This window comes from Lepisosteus platostomus, chromosome 24, assembly GCF_059453375.1.
Source record: "Lepisosteus platostomus isolate fLepPlt1 chromosome 24, fLepPlt1.hap1, whole genome shotgun sequence".
NCBI lineage: Eukaryota > Metazoa > Chordata > Actinopteri > Semionotiformes > Lepisosteidae > Lepisosteus > Lepisosteus platostomus.
In genome coordinates, this window is record NC_142634.1 from 5,678,408 (window position 1) to 5,699,281 (window position 20,874).

Sequence of the window (20,874 nt, forward strand, 5' to 3'; positions counted from 1 at the left end):
TGCATATTTCTTCATCTTATTCATTTCTGGTTCTAAGTCAATAGATATTTTTAAAAACTTAAATAATTTCACTTATTAATTTATTTTATCACATGATACTCAATGTTAATAATTCAAGGCCATAAAAAACTCCATGTTTTAAAATACTTATCAAGCCAGAACAAAGAATGAGAGCAAATAGCAATAAAATGGTTTTCATTGCTTCTTCTGTATTCTTATTATATGTATTGTCTGATGCCTTGTAATACCGGCTCTTGAAGGCATTCTACAGGCGGTGTAAGATATTCGTTGAGTGATTGATATTATTGAGTAGGTGTCGGTGATCGGTCCCGCATGCTCACCGCCAGGCGCTGTTCGAACACTCTCGGGCAGACTTTCACAGCGGGAGGCCAATTAAACGATTATTTAATTATTCCTAATTAGTTCAATTTTTCTTTAAATATTACTTTCTCTACGTCCTTCGCTCTGCGCTCTGTGATTAGTTGAGTTGCTGTGCGTTTGCTACTTCGTAGTTTCCTGACACCATTTTTTTCCTACATTTTTGCGCTTCATTATTTCAGCGTTTTCCCTGTTCCTTGCCACAACTGTCTTTTCTTTTCTGGGCTCCTCTTTTCTTCTTTTGTTGCGGTGTTCCACACCTAGAAGTTACCCGGGACCGGCTTGTCAGCTCTCAGTCAGACGCGGCTCATTTCACCGCGCCGCGTCGTTACACTGGTGGGCTTTAACAATGATGACGTTGATTAATATAAGACTGATCCACAACAACCGGAACAATATCAAGATCTTCTACTTAGTAATAAAAATCATAAATAATTCCAGGTAATGGGGACTCCCCACCGCCAGGGTTCAACGGCATCCATAGTGCGCCAGTACGCTCCCCACACATCAGCTATCAGTGCGGAGGAGAGCAGAGTGACGCCTTTTTACAGCAAATAGTCCTCGTCACTCCTGTGACCACAGACCACAGACCTCACGGTCACATCAGCCTACTGGCCGCACTTACATCTCTTCCAGCAGCAAATTTAGCTTTCCCGGCTGGTTTCCCGTCCAGGTACTGGCCAGATTCACGCCTGCTGAGCTTCAGATGGTTGACGGATGATAGGGCTGCTAGCTACTTAATTTCACAAGACTACAGCTGACGGTTTCTCTAAATTCTTATCTAGACTCCTCCAAATTCTGGGTGCATATGTAAATTCACATACACGGTACAAATTGACAGTCAGGGCACAGTTGTTTAGAGGTGTGTGGTCTTTATTGTGACAGTGAATTGCTGTTGCTGTATTTAGGCATCACAAGCTGCCTGTCTGGTCTCATTTGTCGTCTGTAGCTTCTGTAGCTGAGATCACTTACTGAACAGAGTTATTAATAAATGTTGTTATTATTATTAATATCGTTATTGGGAGAGAAGAAAAGGCGTTTTGGTTTAGTACTTTAATATTACATTCATGGTGAATAATTTAAATATATACATGTTAAAGAAAGTGAACTAACTAAAATAAACCTGTTTGTGCTTCACTGGGTACGTTGTTCTCTAGGACTGTGTAAAATCATGAAGCTGATGATGATATCATTTCCAATTCTCTACTCTTGGCATTTTGTCTAAATGTTTGCAGTTTCTCTGGTTTCTTTTGGAGCTTGGGCTGATTCTGAAAAACACACAGAAAAATATTTTTTTAGATATTTCATATCTTTACAAAACTCTTTACATCTTTACAAAAATAGTTCCATTGTTGAGAGAGGCTGAGTTTTTTTTATCTCCGCTCTGATAAAGCCAGAACAATTTGTAAAATGAGCAGTAAACTGGTATGTCAAGAAAATATATTTCCGATAACATGCCCTCATTTTAAATTATACGTTTTCCTAAAATATATATGATGTTTCCATCAATATATTGATTGCTTTCTGTAGTTATACGACATTATACAGCATGAGCTCTGCACCCCGCTGTCCTCAGGCAAGAGATACAAGAGCATACGGGCACTGACCACCAGATTCTTCAATAGCTTCTACTCGCAAGCAGTGCGATGGGCGAACACATCTGGCCATGCCCCTCGGACCACACCTGCACCATCTACCTCATTGTAATTTTATTTATTGCACATCTGCAGTCATTGTTTACATATCTGCATTGTTTACATTCGAACTGTTTACTTGTTTACTTGTACATTGTCTACTGTTTGTTTGTCCTGATGCACTGTCTGCACTTTGAGTTGTACACCTTTTTTTAACAATCCAGAGAGTTTCTGTATGAAGGAATTCCATTGTACCAGTACAATGTATGTACCGGTTACATATGGCAATAAAGTTCAAGTTTTGTTCAGTAATGCAAAAAATACCGTTTTCATTTTTAATTCCGAATTCTAAATGAAATTCTATCTGAAGGATGTGCTGAAAATCTGTATTCATATAGCAAAGTTCATTATTCTTATCGCAATCTCCTTTAGGAGAGCAACAAAAAAAAACAATTTAACTAGGGTTTTAACCCAATTGAGGACAAGAGAAACAACTGAAAGCTCAGTTAAGAAAAATAGCGGAATCACTAAAAGCAGGATAGAATTCATGCACTTTAGAATATATTTCTTTCCTCTTGATATAGTTCTTACCTTTTCCTCAGTGGAGGACAGACTCTCCCCCACACCGTCTTCAGCACAGCCTCCCTGAGAGCGGGGCTCCCCCAGATGTACAGCCCGGGGGTACAGGTTGAAGTGAATCGTAACATCATGGCCAGAGGGTCGCTGGCGTTGTTCTTGAACATGTATCTAGACCCGGTCATTTCAACCACGATAATGTAGTAAAAGCGAGGACTCCAGAGCCCCAGGAAGCAGACTACCACCACGATGATGAGTCTCAGGGACTCTTTCTTGCTGTCTCTCTCTGGACCCGGCGGCTCCCGCGATATTTGGTATTTAGCGATGAGGTACAGTTTCACGTTCATCAACACTTTGGCGATTATTACTGCCTGCAAGGTCAACACGCTATATGCACGTATTTCTGCAAGCACTTCTAACGCAACGAGGTTCAGAATCGTCAGCATTATTACGTATGTGTAAAACCAAGCGAAAAAACAAACTTCTATGACTACAGTCCTGGATACAAAACGATTGTAAGTATAAGGATAAACTACTGCAAGGAATCGGTCCACCTGTGAAAACAAGATGGTCATAATATTGACTCCCGGTAGCGAATGCACTATGTTATAAGTACTGTAACTAGACGGATAGCCTTGCGGCACATCAAACAGTCCGATGTAGTAACCACCTAGCCCGGACAGAGTGTCAGATATGCTGGTGTTCAGCATGAAAATAAAGCGATTTTGTGCTCGAAGTGACTTTTTACAAATAATACCCAACACAACCGAGCCAGCCAAGAGAACAGCACTGGTGGCAATTAGTAGATTGGTTATAAAAATGAAATAATCTGCAGCGTCATTAAAGTCCACCGCTAACGGCACAGTGAGGTTCAGAGAAATCATCGTGTGGCAAAATGAGTATCTGGCGATGCTGCTGTTGAGTTTTAATAGGTCATCTGAAAACTGAATAAATCCTTTTTGACTCGGTAATTGCACGCTTGGGTCTTCGGACCTCATTGGAATAATTAGGATGTGAATGTGAAATCTTTCGAGGACTATGGCAGTTGGATAACGAACAGAATATAATTTACTTATTTTGTTCTATCAGATTTGTAAATAGTGGAATAGACGATTAACGAATTTAGAAAGGTGTAGTCAGTGCCCTTCTCTACAGAGAAGAAATACTTTAGACGTATGTATTAACGCACCTCTGATAACTGAGCAGGAGTTGCAGAGCCTACTCTAATGAAAATAATGTAGAACCGCGTTTTATCGTTTCTCATGTTTGTTAAAAGATTATTGGTTTTCAAATAATTTCGAAGTCTTTCATTACATGTCCTGTTTTTATTACGTTTGTGCCTAAATACAAATTCAGGCAAGAAAAACGTGTGATGTTTATTACACATGATATCCTCGCTGGTATCTCCATAAGCAATATCCCCAGGTTGTGAAACATTTTAAAAATGTTACTCAACAGAAAAGTGACAGATACTGAACTCTCACGCTGCACACTGGGATGACTGATTGGTAGTCTATGTGCCTCTCGTGTATCACCTAAGGCAACAGCTGACCTGGCTAATTTGTAAGCCCAGTTAGATTTCAAGGCAGCAAAACCTTCTGTGATGCTCTGCAGTTTCAGATGAGCTGCCCTTCACTGTTTTCTCCATCTCTTACAGGGCTATATCAGTTAATCTTGGCGTTCTCTGTTTCTTGTCTGTATAATTACGTATAACATACATGCCCATGAGACAGCCTCTCTTTAGTGACACTTGTTTGGCTATCAGTCAATTTGACAGATGTTTTTAAAATTTGTTTTTCTTATTTATAAATCCTAAGGCAGCATTGAGCCTCTGTGTCTTGGGGGCCGTCTTATACCGCCAGAGTCTGAACACTGTGATCAGCACACGCAGGTCTTGTCTTTTTCCACAGCTGGTAAAGCTTCTGTCTCAGAGTGGAACTCTTTTTGATGAAATGTAGACGGTTTTGCATTTCCTCAGACTAAGATATTTTTTAATTATTCTTGTCCTTTTAAGTCCATATGTCCTCAACAACACATGTAGACTCTCTAAGTAAATAAACTGTAATTAATCCTAATATTGAAACCGACACACCCGCACACAGAGTAGTCAGGGAAGAATGACTGAGCTGTGATGATTAATTAATTAATTCCTTACACTTACAGTATATAGCGCTTTTCTGGACACTCCACTCAAAGTGCTTTACAGGTAATGGGGATCCCCTCCACCACCACTAGTGTGCAGCATCGACCCTGGATGATTTGACGGCAGCCATAGTGCGCCAGTACAATCACCACACATCAGCTATCAGTCGGGAGGAGAACAGAGTGATGAAGCCAGTTCATAGATGGGGATTATTAGGAGGCCTTGATCAGTGAAGGCCAATGGGAAATATTGACGCCAGGATAACACCCCTATTCTTTTCGAGAAACGCCCTGGGATTTTTAATGACCACAGACAGTCAGGATCTCGATTTTACTTCTCATCCGAATTACGGCGCCTTTTTACAGTATAGTGACCCCATCACTATACTGGGGCATTAGGACCCACACAGACCGCAGGGTGAGCGCCCCCTGTCTCTTATATCACACCATTATCAAATAAGAGACTGTGAGAGTCTAGACTTTGAGATTCCGCATAAAGACATTAAAAATTGAAAGCAGAAAGGTTTCTAGAATAAGGCAAAATTGAAACAGAACATGCATTTTTTGCTTAATGATTTTGTTAATGCACTGTTCATAGTATTTAATTTTTTTTTAGTTTTTTTTTCCATGTAGGTCTAATCACGAAAAGATATTGTATGGACAGAAATCAATTAAAACCTTCTTCCAAAAATACCTTATTATGTATGCAAGTTTATTTATTTTCCAAAATTGCTTTGTGTGCTTTTCTGAAACAAGAACAAAAATGTTTTCAGTTTTGTAGACCAAGCTTTTCATCAAATTAAAGTATTAAGATAAGGTAGAGACACAGCTGATGAAATAGTGAAAAGTAAGTTATTTAAAAGGGGAACTACAGTCCCAGTTTCACAGACCGGTTATTAAATCTTGGTAACAAAATAAATTAATTGACCATATGGTCAAAGTTTACAAATTTCGAATTAGGCACAAAATTGTGAACTTTGTGAAAGTACTCTATGGTCGCCATCGTTGTCACAAACCAATCGCCGCGGGTGAGAGCGCGAGTTCGAAAAAAAATGACACATGAAGCGCCCTTCCTGCTCAAGGACTAGTCCCTGTAATGAATAATGTATGCGATGTTGAAGCGAATACAGGTTGTGCAGCAGACTTTTCACCGCAGAGATGTTTCAACATGATCTGCATGCAGAATTAATAAGTTAGTAGTTTGTGTCAACAAAACCGTCTGGAAGTCGAGAGCAATATCTCTATTGGAGTACAAGATGTGTTCACTTCACCTCACCGGATATTTTCCTGTCTCGTTCTGAATCGCAGAATGTGACCACTGCGCACACCTGGAATTTTAATCTATTTTGTCATGTAAATTGGAGGTTTTACACGTTACTGTGTGCATTTTACTTTAATTGTGATTTGAAATGCACCGATCAATGCCGATCCTTTCTAACGAACATGAAAACCAAAATATGAAAATCGCATTGCAGTTCCTCTTTAAGTTTTGACAAGTGAATGATTTCTCTTGGAAGGCGTTGAAATATGGGGCCGATTGTTCTTAGTGCACCCCTCACACTCGGTATTCCTTCGAAACGTTTGCCCTTTGTTGTGGTGTCTGGCTCGACCCTGGAAAACCAAAGAGAAATGACTTTTTTATCTTTATTACAGGAATTCAGTCTGCACATTGTATCCCGATTATCAGAGCCTTTGTTTTACGAATAAATATTCCAATAACAATGTAATGTCTGAATTGCTTAGCTGTTTTGCGAGCACTGTTTAGAAATGCGAACTGAGGCAACTTGTTATTTTCACAGACTATGATACAGATGTCTCTTTTTGCCTTCAGATTTGATCCTGGACTCCTTACCTGCTGTAGCTGTTTTTTATGAGGGCGGATCCATTTTGGAGACGGGGCGGATTTTTGATCTCTGCTCTGAACTAAAAACAAAATCATTTTTTTAAACAAACATTAGTCATCTTTTAAATTTCCCGATTCCTTCGCAGTCCGTATTTCACATTTAACTTTGAAATATCCTAACTCTGTCTTCTCAGTTAAGCAGCACTGCTAACTAAGCGTTTCTCAAATAACGTCAGTTCAATTTCGATGACAGTCACAGAATAGGAAAAGGATTAAGAATTAGCCTTTTTAAGAATTAGTAAATCACTTAAATGAAAACTGAGAGAACATGTATTGTAATTTTTTTATACATTTAATTGACGTTTCCAGGATATTTTAATGTTTATAAAAAAAGTAAAATCAGCACATGAATTTAATTTTGAATTGCGACTCTTAAATTAAAGTCGTTGTGAAGGGGGTGTCCTGGAGATCGGTATTCATACAATAACATTAAAATAATTTATGTCGGCGTCCAAACGGAGAACATTAAGAGAACAAAAAACACACAGAAATATAAGAACATTTTAGCTCAAATGAAGGGCCAAACACGCAATTTTATTTTAATAGAATTCAGATTTTTTTTTCTCTTACTGTATTTCTTACCTTTTTCTCAGTGCTGGACAGACTCTTCCCCACACCGTCTTCAGCACAGACTCCCTGAGAGCGGGGCTCCCCCAGATGTACAGCCCGGGGGTACAGGTTGCAGAAAATCGTATCATCATGCTAAAAGGGTCGCTGGCGTTGTTGTTAAATACGTATCGTGACCTGGTCATCTGGACCACGATAAGATAGTAAAAGCGAGGAGTCCAAAGCGCCAGGAAGCAGACTACCACCACGATGATGAGTCTCAGGGACTCTTTCTTGCTGTCTCTCTCTGGACCCGGCGGCTCGCGAGAAAGTTGGTATTTAGCGATGAGGTACAGCTTCACGTTCAGCATCACTTTCACGATTATTATTGCCTGGAGTAGCAAGGTACCGTAAGCGCTCACTTTTGCAGCTAAATCAATTGTAACGACGTTCTGAATCGCTACTATTAAGTAAGTGTAAAACCAACAGAAAAGGCAAACTTCTATAATTACAGTCCTGGATGCATAACGATTGTAAACATAAGGATAAACAACAGCAATGAATCGATCGAACTGTGCAAATAAGATGGTCAAAATATTGACTCCCAGTAGCGAAGGCACTATGTAATAGGTACCGTTCCTGGACGGATAGCCCTCGTAGACGTCAAACAGTCCGATGTAGTAACCACCTACCCCAGACAGAGTGTCGCTTATGCTGGTGTTCAGCATGAAAATAAAGCGATTTTGTGCTCGCAGTTCATTTTTACAAATAATGCCTACCATTACCGAGCCAGCCATGAGAAAAGAACTGGTAGCAATTAGTAGATTTGCTATAAAAATGAAATAATCTTCAGCTTCGTTAAAGTCCACCGCTAACGGCACAGTGAGGTTCAGAGAAATCATCGTGGGGTGAAATGTGTATCTGGCGATGCCGCCTTTGAGTTTTAATAGGTAATCTGAAAACAGAAAAATAATCTCTTTGGGTCTTCGGACCTCCTGGGAATAATTATGTTGTGAATGTGAAATCTTACGCGAAGGATGACAGTTGGATAAACAACAGAATATAATTTACTTAATTTGTCCCATCAGCTTTTGTAAATGCTGTAATTGGCGATTGATGAATTTAGAAACGTGTAGTCAGTGCCCGTACAGAGAAGAAATACTTTGAACGTATTTATTAACGCACAGCTGATAACTGAGCAGATCCTTCTGTAATGAACCGCGTTTTATCGTTTCTCATGTTTGTAAAAAAGATTAATGGTTTTCAAATGAGTTCGAAGTCTTTCATTACAGGGACTGTTTCTATTACTTTTGTGTAAAAATAGAAAACAATTTATTTTGATAAATCCTGAGAAACCGCCATTTCTGAACACGTGGTGGCTCCATAATCCTTATTATCATTTAGTTGGATTTTTCCCGATGTATCAGACTAACGCCGTTACTCAATAGAACGGGGTTATACCCTGCAACTGACACAAAGTGATATTGATTGATTGCACAGTGAGGTTCAGAGAGATCATCGCTTGGTAAAATGAGTATCAGGCTAAGCTGCCTTTGAGGTTTAATAGGCGGATACTTCGCAGGAGATGATCCTTTTTCACACGTAATTGCACTTTGGATTTGGACCTTCTGGGAGCAATTAACTGGCGAATGGGAAATCTTAAGGCATTTTGCTTTTTGGAAAATATGACATTTAGATACTGAAGAGAAAATCATTTACGTACTCTTTTCTAACAGTTATTGTAAATATTGAAATGGCGAAATTTGTCTGAAATTATCCCCTTCTGTACAGGAAAGAAACTTTTAAAAATGTTATATTTGTATTCACGAAGCAGATGACCGAGTTTGAGCTGCACATTTTCTCTGCAGATATAACTTTTTTACAAGTATGTTGACTTGACAGTGTTTTGTTAAAAGGACTATTTTTAGCGTGTTCCTCAAAGAAAATCCTGTCTGAACACAAGATGGCACTGTAATCTACAATTATGTTTCATGTATGTGGTTTTCCTCATTTCCTTCATGTATGTGGTGTCAGACGCCTGTACCTGAGCAAGACAAACGTATTATATGTAAAGTATCATTATATCCTGACCAGTATAGATTTCTATCGTTGTGTGAAATATCAGTCAGTTGTGAAAGCTGTAAAACGTTTCTAATCAGAAAGCTGAAGCAAAGTCATCTCCCAAGAGACTGACTAGGAAGTCTGATTGTTAGTTTACGTGCCACAGGTGTATTATATCCAAAACAGTCTCAGGGTGTTTTGCAGGCAGTATCTGATAAAAAGGAAATCATGTGGGGTGTTTTCTGATGTCACACTTGATACCAAGTGCAGGATTTCAGATCTCCTGTATTGGGGGTCATAAATCTAACAGGATTAGGCCTTTTCTTTATCTATGCATACTTTTAATTGTCCATGCGATTCCCTCTCTTGGTGAAACTTGAGTGGCAAATCATGAATGTTACAATTAATTAGAACGCTACTGTATTCTGATAGAAGTGTGTATTATCTGATGCCTTGCAATGTTCACTCTTGAAGGAGATATACATATAAGATATTGATTAACTAAGTGATAATATTGACGGGGGTGTGTCAAGAATGGTGACGTTGACGTTAACACTGATACTCAACACCAGGAACAAGATCAAAATCAACAATCGTTCCATTTCAGAATACAGTTGACGCCTTTCTCTCAGTTCTTACATAGGCGTTCCAAATTATTGGTATTTGTAATATGTAAATTCATAAATATATACAAATTAACAGTCAAGGCACAGGTGTTTAGAGCTGAGTAAACTTTATTGTGACATTATTGTGGTTTATGTCAGAAATAACGTAAGAAAAGAAACTGTTTTCCAAAATTCACCTGACTCTTGCTGTATGAAAGTTTCGTTGTTTTTCTCATTATGAGAAGAGAAAAACAAGTTTTTGGTTTCGCAGTCTGATGTTTTGGCGACAGTAAATATTTAAAATATATCAATGTTAAAGAGGAAGAACTAATTTCAAATACGCCCGTGAGCACGCTTCTCTAGGAGTGTGTAAATTGTCAAAAAAAAGTCAAAAACGATCCACGTTCTCTTTCGCTGCTCGTCGATTTCGTTCAGATGTCTAAATGTTTGCAGTTTCTTTTGGAGTCTGGACCGATCCTGAAAGACAATAAGTTTTATTTTTTATCTTCCATCCAACAATTCAACTATCAGCTTGCAACCTTTCCTGTTAGTCTTACGAATCGAGATTGAGAATGGATATTTCAACAGTTCGCCAACTAGCCAGTAATGTTAAGGGCGCACTTGTCTTGGAAAGAAAATATTTCCTTACAACCAAATTCTCTAAAAGAAGCAACACTCGATACCTTTCACTGGGATGAGCGGTCAGGAATAATCATTTTTGCTGCCTTGACTGAAATAGAGTTAATTCGATTAAGAATGATATTCGAATTTTAACCTTTCAAGAATCTTTTATATGTAAAATAAAGAAAACCCGTAAAGTTGAGTCGTGGTGAATTTGGTGAACATTAATATTATAAAATATGTTCATGTTGTCTTGGAGTACATCAACATAAATTCCAATTTTGAGCTGTAAGGGCAACTTTGAAAACCAGTCTGTCATTGAAGATAAATAGAAATGCAGCAACACTCATTTTCTGTCAATCGTATTATTTTAATCCATACATTTTCTTTCCATACATGAGACCAAAACACCGTAAGAGCATAAGGAGGATATCAGCAGCGAAATAAAGCAACAATAAGCAATTGAGCTATCTGAAAAAAGAACACTAAGACCACAAACAGCAGGTTGGGTAGAGAAACTAAACTTATTTCTAATAGAGAAAGTAGTCCCCGTTATTCCTAGTTGTACTGTATCGATCAATGAATCAATTTGTATTCTTATATAGGGCCTTTCAAACCACAGCATTCTCGAGACACTTTATGGTATGAATAATTATTATATAGTAATTATATTTACTTTTTATATTTCTTACCTTTTTTTCAGTGGGGGACAAACTCCCCCAAAAACCGTCTTCAGCACAGACTCCCTGAGAGCGGGGCTCCCCCAAATGTACAGTCCGGGGGTACAGGTTGAAGTGAATCTTAACATCATACTGAGAGGATCGCTGGCGTTGTTGTTAAACATGTATCTGGATCTGGTCAACTGGACCAGGATAATGTAGTAAAAACGAGGTGTCCAGAGCGTCAGGAAGCAGACTACCACCACGATGATGAGTCTCAGGGACTCTTTCTTGCTGTCTCTCTCTGGACCCGGCGGCTCGCGAGCAATCTGGTATTTAGCGATGAGGTAGAGTTTCACGTTCAACAGCACTTTCGCGATTATTATTACCTGGAGCAACAAAGTGCCGTAAGCGTTTATTTTTGCAGCAACATCAGTGGTTACAAAGCTCTGAATAGTTAATGTGAAGTAAGTGTAAAACCAAGAGAAAACACAGACTTCTATAACTATAGTCCTGGTTATATAACGATTGTAAGTATAAGGATAAACTACTGCAAGGAATCGGTCCAGTTGTGAAAAAAGGATGGTCAAAATATTGACTCCCAGTAGCGAAGGCACTATGTAATAGGTGCCGTTTCTGGAAGGAAAACCCTCCTGAACATCAAACAGTCCGATGTAGTAACCGCCTACCCCAGACAGAGTGTCGCTTATGCTGGTGTTCAGCATGAAAATGAACCTGTTTTGTCCTCGGAGTGTTTTTTTGCAAATAATACCCAACACAACCGAGCCAGCCACGAGAACAGCACTGGTAGCAATTAGTAGATTGGTTAAAAAAATGAAATAATCTGCAGCGTCATTAAAGTCCACCGCTAACGGCACAGTGAGGTTCAGAGAAACCATCGCGTGGCGAAATGAGCTTCTGCAGAAGCTGCCTTTGAGTTTTAATAGCCGAACACGTCGCAGAAGATGTCACGTGTTAACAAGGTCTCAGGAGGTCTTGGTCTCCGAGGAATAATTAATTTAGGGGCGTGTAAAGATAGTTTGCAGTCTGGGGTAAAATAACAGTTGGATGGACAACAAAATACTATGAACTGTTTTGTCGCGGATCTTTTATGGTGGAATGAGCAATTAATGAACCTATGAATGAAACCTGGAATCAGATATTTTCTCTACGGCGGAGAAACATGCAACATGTTGCATTCATAAACACATAGCTGATGCATGCATTGCTGTCTTTGTTACTGAAAACATGCCAAATTCCGTTTTAGTGTTTCTCATATTTGTAAAAAAAAAGATTAGTTAGTTGCATTAAAGGAACTTGGAAGTGCTTCATTGCAAGGAATATTTTTATTAGTTTTTATTATATTTTTATTTGTGTTTCTAAACAGAAAATAATTCCAATTTAGAAGTCAATCCCGAGGAACTTCCTTCTCCGAACACAAGGTGGCTCTATAATCCATAATGATATTTAATGTATTTAAGTTTTCCTGCTGAAACGTCAGACATTTGTAAATCAAGCCTTAACTCTGCATTATTAATTATATCCCTGCCAGTATCGAATTTCTGAAGAATTGTTATATGGAATATCATTCAAGAAAGCTGTGAAAGCTTTTATAAAGGTTGCTTACCAGAAAAAGACACAAAGTGAGCTCTGAATAGATTGATTAAGATGGCTGGTAGTTCATATACCTCTGGTGCATTGCTGAAGGCAGCAGCTGACCTGGCTAATGTACAGTCTCAAAGTGTTTCTCAGGCAGTGGTTGATAAAAAAGGAAACCATGTGGGATGCTCTGTAGAGTCACGTTAGATATCCAGTGCAGGAATTTCATACTTTTTCCTTCACAAGATTCAGTAAACAGCACAGAGATATAGGAACAGTATTAGCCCAGGTAACTGATTGGGCAGATAGGAGACCGCAAGATGGAATCCATCTCAGCATGCTTATTTTTGATGGAAGGATAAGTGATAACATACAACATCCATATAGACAGAGTGCTGTTTTATTTTCAGTAATAAAAAACTTACCTGTTTCTTAATGGACAGACTCTCCCCCACACGGCCTTCAGCACAGCCTCCCTGAGAGCGGGGCTCCCCCAGATGTACGGTCCGGGGGTACAATTGGCAGAAAACCTTAGCATCAAGGTCAGAGGGTCATTGCTGTTTCTCAAGAACATGTACACCCATCTGCTCACCTGAACCACGATCATGTAGTACAAGTCAGGAGTCCAGAGCGCCAGGAAGCAGACTACCACCACGATGATGAGTCTCAGGGACTCTTTCTTGCTGTCTCTCTCTGGACCCGGCGGCTCGCGAGCAATCTGGTATTTAGCGATGAGGTACTGTTTCACATTCATCAACAATTTTGTGATTATTATTGCCTGGAGCAACAAAGTGCTATATGTTTATATCGATTGACAGCAATGATGTTCAGGATGATTAATAAGAAGTAAGTGTAAAACCAAATGATTTTTAAATGAAATTATGTAATTACAGTCCTGGTTATATAACAATTGTAAGAATAAGAATAAACTACTGCAAGGAGTCGGTCCACGTGTGTATTACCTATGTACCCATGGACGGATAGCCCTCCTGCACATCAAACAGTCTGATGTAGTAACCACCTACCCAAGACAGAGTCTCACTTATGCTAGTGTTCAGCATGAAAAATAAATCTGTTTTGTGCTCAAAGTAATCTTTTACAATTAATACACCAGAAGAAGGCTCCACAGCGGAAATGTTGTGTATTCTTTCTTCTCTTTTCAGCGTGGAATAAACCTAGTAGTTGTTCCTTTGCAGCCTACGCACCTTTACAAATAATACCCAACACAGCCGAGCCAGCCACAAGAACAGAACTGGTGGCAATTGGTAGATTGGTCAGAATAATGAAATAATCCGCAGCATAGAGCTTTAACTGGTGAACACAAGACACGCAATGCGCCGTGTTAACATGAATTTATAAGTTAGAACTTCTGAGGCTTCAGCCTTCTGGGAATAATTAACTTTGGAACGCAGAATGTTAAGGCAGCTTGCCTTTAGTCAGGGAAAGATAAGAGCTGGGTAGCAGAATGTCTGAAACTGACTGGACTTTGTTACCTTTTATTCGTAAATATACGACTGAGCAGAAAGCTGAAATAGGCACCTGCTGAACAATGAAGAAGATTTTAACACAAAGTATATAGCTGAACTTTAAACAGATAGGCTACTGAGGCTGCTCCGTTAAAACCACAAATAAAAAGCGGAGAAAACTATAAATCCAGGCCGTGTACATCTATGTTTCCAACGAATGGCCCCTCTTGTTTTTAACCTTCTTCATGTTTGCGAAAAAAAACATACAAGGTGTATTCTGTGGAGTGAGGCGTGCTTCATTACACATTGCACTTTTCGTAACTGTGTTTCTAAGAAGTTCAATTTAGCAATCAGTCCTGTGGAACTGCCTTTTGTGAACACAAGATGGCCACAAAAGCCTCATTAATGCTTTGTGTATTTGTGTATAGGTTTGGCAGATCAAATATATGAGGTGGATATATAAATATAGCCTCATCTGTACCTATCGATTATTTTCAAGAATGTTCTTTAAAAAATCCTCTAGTCTCACTTTTAAAAAGGTTCCCTTTCCCCTGAAATCCTTCAAGACAGTAAGTCTGTGTGCCACACCAGGAGTTTGCAAAGTTAACAGGTTGATATTTAACCTTCGAGCCAGCAGCTTGGTTCCTTCACTACAGCTTTATAAAACAAGACCTGTTTTGATCTCAGGACAACAGTCCCAATTCACAACAGTAGTCCTTATTATGGTGCCAGCTTTACCCTATCCTCAAATCGTTCTCATTTCCACTGATCTTGCCTCTCTGCCTCATGACTAGATCCGCTTACATCTGTCCACCTTCTGTCAGTTATGTTTTGCATGTAAGGAGCTTCTGTCTTCGCTGGATCACCTCTAACCATAAACTATGCCGTTTGGTTAGGAGGCGGTTAACAAAGTCAGTGGTTAGCAGCGTCTTGGCCTTCAACTTTTACCTTGATCTCCCCTTCTGATTATTCATCCACTTTACTTGAACACTTTTGTTGACGCTTCTTTTTGGGGCCACAACTGGAAAAAATGGGTCCTTATCCGGTCAGATAACACTGCCGTCTACAATCAACAAAGGAAGATCCTCTCGACTTGTCATGAAATGTCTCAGTCATCTTAGTGACTAGATTGCGGCTCACATCCCAGGCGGTTTCATTAATATTGCTGATATAACTTTCTTGTTTCCAATTTCAGAAGTTCCAAGGTCTTAGCCCCGATGCTCAGCGGATCCCTGTCCAGTTCCTCCTTATTCAGATCTTGGATTCCCCTGAATCACACTTTCCATCACTACCTCCTGCTGGCTCAAAGTACCGTTCTATTCAGATGCACCTCATGCACTTCAGTTCCTACCAGATTGTTTTGAAAAGTTGTAATCCTTCCAAATCTCCTCTAAATTAATTTACCTTTGAATCTCTTCATTCTTCCTCTGTTGGAAGGAAAAAATTGGTCATAACCAGATATTAAGATTAAGGTTGCCTTCATCAGCCCTTAAGAACTGTTACTCTATTATCTTCAGGTTTGTATCTTTCACTGATTGTCTTTTTGCTGATGAAAAGTCCTGTACTATCTTTTGACTAGTTTCTCTATAATCTGCAAGAAGATCTCACAAAGTCTCGATTTACTGCTCAGCAATCCTGGCCATTCCTTCTGGATTGAGGCTGCCTCCTCAGCATCTCATCAAGGCACATCTATCTCAATAAGAAATTAAACCACTGGTCATCCAAAGCCAACCTATAAAGATACCCTTAAACGAGCACTCCTCCAGCTTTTGATCCAACTGCCACAATGACCCACAGTTCAAGCTATACATTACAAATACTTCTTCTCTCCTTCTCTATGCTTTCCATAAATCTGCATTAGTGGCTCAGGGTGCTGCTTGGTTCTTTTTTGGGGTCCTAGCCTCCTTGTCCTATGGCCTGGAGATTAGCCCTCAGCCAGCTTTGAGTGGAGTGTCCAGAAAAGCTCTATATAAGTGTAAGCAATTATTATTATAATTATAAGCCAAATTTTGACAAAACCGCCCCATAATCCTTTCACCCAGTACACTTAATGGATGTTATTATTGCTATTGAATAAGAATCAGTGACATACCTTTAAATCTATTATTATAATTAATAATAATTCCTTATGCTTAAATAACGTTTTTCTGGACACTCCCCTCCACCAGCACCAGTGTGCAGCCCCACCTGGATGATGCGCCAGTCCTCTCCCCACACACCAGCTCTCAGTGGGGAGGAGAGCAGAGTAATGAAGTCAATTCATACAGTAGATGCGGATTGTTAAGAAGCCATTATAGGTAAAGGCCAATGGGAAATTTGGCCAGGACGCCAGGGTTACACCCCTACTTTTTTCGAGAAAAGCCCTGCGATTTTCAATGACCACAGAGAGTCAGGACCTCGGTTTTATGTCTCATCCATAGGATGGCACCTTTTTACAGTATGGTGTCCCCGTCACAATATTGGAGCATTAGGACCCACACAGACCACAGGGTGAGCGCCCCCCAGGAGGTTCCACTAACACCTTTTCCAGCAGCAACCTTAGTTTTTCCCAGGTGGTCTCCCAACCAGGTATTGGCCAGGCTCACACTGCTGGGCTTCAGTGGGCTGCCTTTTCTGAGTTGCAGGGTGATGTGGCTTCTGGCTATTACTGGTGTCCAGCTTTGTATGAACACAATGTTTAGATGTATTTCTTACATCAAAGGCTACTATGTTCTTTTTCTTTCAGTTTTTTTAACTAGATAATTTGAAAAATTAAAAGCACTTGATTACATATGTCAGGCTGTAGAAATCATTTTGCAACCCAGTTCTCATTTCTCCTTCTTTTCATTTGAGCTGTATGTACATTGCTGCTATGACTGCCTCAGAGAACAGGAGAAGTCTGGCATTCTGATATCATTTATTCGAGGACAGAACAAGATATTAGACAGAGAATATTCATTAGATTGCAAATTACAACAGTTGCAATACAGTTTTGTTAACACTGGCATATCTTTTTCATAATAACTGTATCACATTTTCCAAGCTTACACCATCTTTGTGAAAAGAAAAATAAAAAGAGGCTACATTTTTAAATTTGTTTGCCTGTTTCATTACCAAAATGAAATATTTTTTTTTAGACAAAATGAATAAAATAATTGAAAGTTGGACTCTGTAACTTTTGACGGAGGGGTGAGTATCTTCTCTTGGGGTGTGTTAGACTATGACACTGGTGATGATCGTTCCCCCTTCTTTATTCCATGTGTTTCTTTGAAATGTCTACAGCTCCTTCTGGAGTTTGGGCAGATCCTGTGAAACACACAGAAATAAGTGAACAGATTCATTATTAAACAAATCACCCTTCACCCTATTCCCTGATTATTAGGTGTTGCAAATGAGCATTAAAACAGCAGCAATAAGCAACCTGGAATGACCTGCTTACTCTTCTGTGAGTATTTGGGTTGAGAATGACTGTCTTCTTTCTTTGTGCTCGGACACCAACTTTTGACACAAGCAATTTACTCTTCAGGACAAGGGAACAAGCCCTGCTTATCTACTGTACAGATGATATTTAAGTGGTTTGTAGGTTCCAGATCAGAGACTAGGCAGAGTTTGAATGTCAGCTCTAAACGAAAAGAGTTGGAAAAAATTAACATGAGGCCCTTTTTGAATTAGCTCATTCCTCTGCAGCTCATGTTTAAATTTTGCATTTGTCTTGTAAGGTGATACACCACCCTGATTCCTGGACCCTCTTGTCTGAGATCAACTGTTTAGAAAACACGTTTCCCACAGTGCCGGGCTTGTCCTTTGCTAACAGGTGGAGAGATCAGAAGACTGTGTTGCTCTCCTCTTTGAGAAGACAGACTAGAGAAACCGGAGGAAACTAAAGGAAATTAATTTCTGAAATGAACATTAGTCCTCTTCTAGATTGACGCTGTTTCGTTTGCTTTACCTAAACTAAATCAATACGAACAAGTAATAGGTTTATTCCATGCTGAAAAGTGAAGAAAGAAAACTCAACATTTCTGCCGTGGAGCCTTCTTTAGGCTATAAGGATAAACCACTGCAAGGAATCGGTCCACCTGTGCAGACATGATGGTCAGAACATTAACAGTAGCGAAGGCACTATATAATAGGTGCCGTTTCTGAACAGATAGCCCTCCTGCACATCAAACAATCTGATGTGGTAACCACCTACCCCAGACAGAGTCTCACTTACGCTGGTGTTCAGCATGAAAATAAATCTGTTTTGTGCTCGCAGTGACTTTTTACAAATAATACCCAACACAATATTTTTTATTTCGAATTTCATAAAAGGGAATGACGATAATGTGAGACGTATGGTCCGTCCTTTCTCTAGGTGTGCTGTACTAAAGACTCAGTGCTAATTAATATCATATCATATTAATATCATATATCATATGCTAACCATTATACACACACATTGTCAGTATGTAGTATTACATTCGTAATGTAATGAAATAAAAGTACATGTTTTCAACAAAATTAACATTCCTTTAACATATTTTGTCGTTATTACCTGCAGGCTGTATCTGTTAAGGAATGAAAGTGTTTATTGTCTCCTATTTCTGTCGAAATCCGTCCAGATACAACAGCGACTTCAAACATCAAGTCTGCTCCACGTTAGAACAGGTTGAAAAATAGCAGCACAATTCTGGTGTGGCTAATATTTCTTTTTAACACCGCAAAACCCCACGAAAACAAAATAACGTTATTGGTTTAATTAATAGATCAATTAATCAATAACCCCAAGGCTGTCTCGGGCACCCTCGGGAAAGCGCAATTATGTTTAATCCAACTGTGATATTGGTTCTTTTACTTTGTTGCAAGACTGACTGGACCAGAGAAAAATACAAGTTCAAGATTGTAGAAGATCGGTGAATCACTTCTTCTTGATACAGTTCTTACCTTTTTCTCAGTGGGGGACAGACTCTTTTCCACACGGTCTTCAGCACAGCCTCCCTGAGAGCGGGGCTCCCCCAGATGTACAGCCCGGGGGTACAGGTTGCAGATAATCTTATCATCATGGCCAGAGGGTCACAGACGCTGTTTTTAAAGATATATGTGGACTTGGTCAATTCAATAATCACAATGTAGTAAAAATAAGGAGTCCAGAGTGTGAGAAAACACATTACCACCACGATTATGAGTCTCAGGGACTCTTTCTTGCTGTCTCTCTCTGGACCCGGCGGGTCCCGAGCAATCTGGTATTTAGCGATGAGGTACAGTTTCACGTTCAGCATCACTTTCACGATTATTATTGCCTGGAGCATCAAAGTGCTATATGCACTTATTTTTGAAGCCACGTCGATAGAAACGATGTTCAGAATCATTAATATGAAGTAAGTGTAAAACCAAATGAAAACGCAAAGTTCAGAAACTACAGTCCTAGTTATATGACGGCTGTAAGCATAAGGATGTGCTACTGCAAAGAATCGGTCCACCTGAGCAAACATAATGGTCAGAATATTGACACCCAGTAGCGACGGCACTATGTAATAGGTGCCATTTCTGGACGGATAGCCCTCCTGCACATCAAACAGTCCGATGTAGTAACCGCCTATTCCGGACAGGGTGTCACTTATGCTGGTGTTCAGCATGAAAATAAACCTGTTTTGTGCTCGCAGTGACTTTTTACAAATAATACCCAACACAACCGAGCCAGCTACGAGAACGGAGCTGGTAGCGAGTAGTAGATTGGTTATAAAAATGAAATAATCTGCAGCGTCATTAAAGTCCACCGCTAACGGCACAGTGAGGTTCAGAGAAATCATCGCTTGGTAAAATTAGTATCTCGAGCTGCCGACCTTGAATTTTAATGGGTGAACATAACACAGGGGATGTTACGTATTAATTCGGTAGCAGCACTTCTGGGGCTTCTGGCCTCCTGTGTATAATTACGTTGCGAATTCAGCATCCGTTTTCACAGAGTTTGCGTTTTGTCAGGATGAGACGAAGATAGCTTTCAGAAAGGACTTTTTATTTGATGAGTGAAAATGAGTTTTACAGTTACCGCACCATATCTGAAGAAAGCACAATTACAAACCTGATTAAATAAACGAATATCCGTGACGCGCTCGTGTTTTGGGGTATCTCGTCATGCGTCTTTTCTTCATCCTGCTTCTAATTACTTCTAATTACAAACCGACTTTCAATTTAGCAGTCACGCCCAGTAAGATAAGATAGCCACATAAGTCTCATTAACGCTTTGTGTATTTCCCACAAAATGAAAATGAGACCTGTAGCTGGGCAGATCAAATACATGAAGTGAATATACAGTGTATACAGCCTCATCTTTACCTAGCGATTATTTTAAAGAATTATGATATTTTTAATCAGAATTTTACTAGAGGTTAACAGATTCACGTTTCAACTGTACACACGCCGTGTGGGTCGCCCGGCTAAAAATCGATCCCGGTGCCGAAGAGAATTCGGTATTCCGTGGAAATCTGAGGCACGATTTGTCTACCTGCTCCTGCACAGTGCCCCACTTGTCTGAGATAATACTCTGCTTCTCCGATTTACATACATATTACAAAAATGTGCATATCCCGAACAAGACTTCCTATTGCGACCTTCCTGTTGAGCGATCAGTAAAGTAAATAAAGTCATTACGTTGCATAAATTAGACAATATATGTGCTACTTCAAATTTTGTTTCGGAGAGCGCTTTTCGACCCCTGCAACA

At 39.6% G+C, this 20,874-nt stretch overlaps 4 protein-coding genes across 4 annotated transcripts; all 4 read right to left on the reverse strand.

Moving 5' to 3' along the window:
* Window positions 1-942: 942 nt before the first annotated feature.
* LOC148641459 (uncharacterized) lies at window positions 943-3,472 on the reverse strand. Its single transcript, XM_088618691.1, has 3 exons — window positions 2,604-3,472; window positions 1,586-1,646; window positions 943-948 (listed from the first exon to the last, which is right to left on the reverse strand). Exons 1-3 carry the CDS (start codon window positions 3,470-3,472, stop codon window positions 943-945), a joined length of 936 nt encoding a protein of 311 aa, XP_088474817.1.
* A 3,739-nt stretch (window positions 3,473-7,211) lies between these two features.
* Window positions 7,212-8,081, reverse strand: LOC148641460 (uncharacterized). Its single transcript, XM_088617642.1, has one exon. It carries the CDS (start codon window positions 8,079-8,081, stop codon window positions 7,212-7,214), a length of 870 nt encoding a protein of 289 aa, XP_088473768.1.
* Window positions 8,082-9,975: 1,894 nt separating this feature from the next.
* LOC148641461 (uncharacterized) lies at window positions 9,976-12,024 on the reverse strand. Its single transcript, XM_088618349.1, has 2 exons — window positions 11,159-12,024; window positions 9,976-10,322 (listed from the first exon to the last, which is right to left on the reverse strand). The coding sequence occupies exons 1-2, from the start codon at window positions 12,022-12,024 to the stop codon at window positions 10,277-10,279; spliced, it is 912 nt and encodes a 303-aa protein (XP_088474475.1). The 3' UTR covers window positions 9,976-10,276.
* Window positions 12,025-17,075: 5,051 nt separating this feature from the next.
* Window positions 17,076-19,961, reverse strand: LOC148641462 (uncharacterized). The gene is made up of 2 exons (XM_088618235.1): window positions 19,096-19,961; window positions 17,076-17,475 (listed from the first exon to the last, which is right to left on the reverse strand). The coding sequence occupies exons 1-2, from the start codon at window positions 19,959-19,961 to the stop codon at window positions 17,388-17,390; spliced, it is 954 nt and encodes a 317-aa protein (XP_088474361.1). The 3' UTR covers window positions 17,076-17,387.
* Window positions 19,962-20,874: the final 913 nt, after the last annotated feature.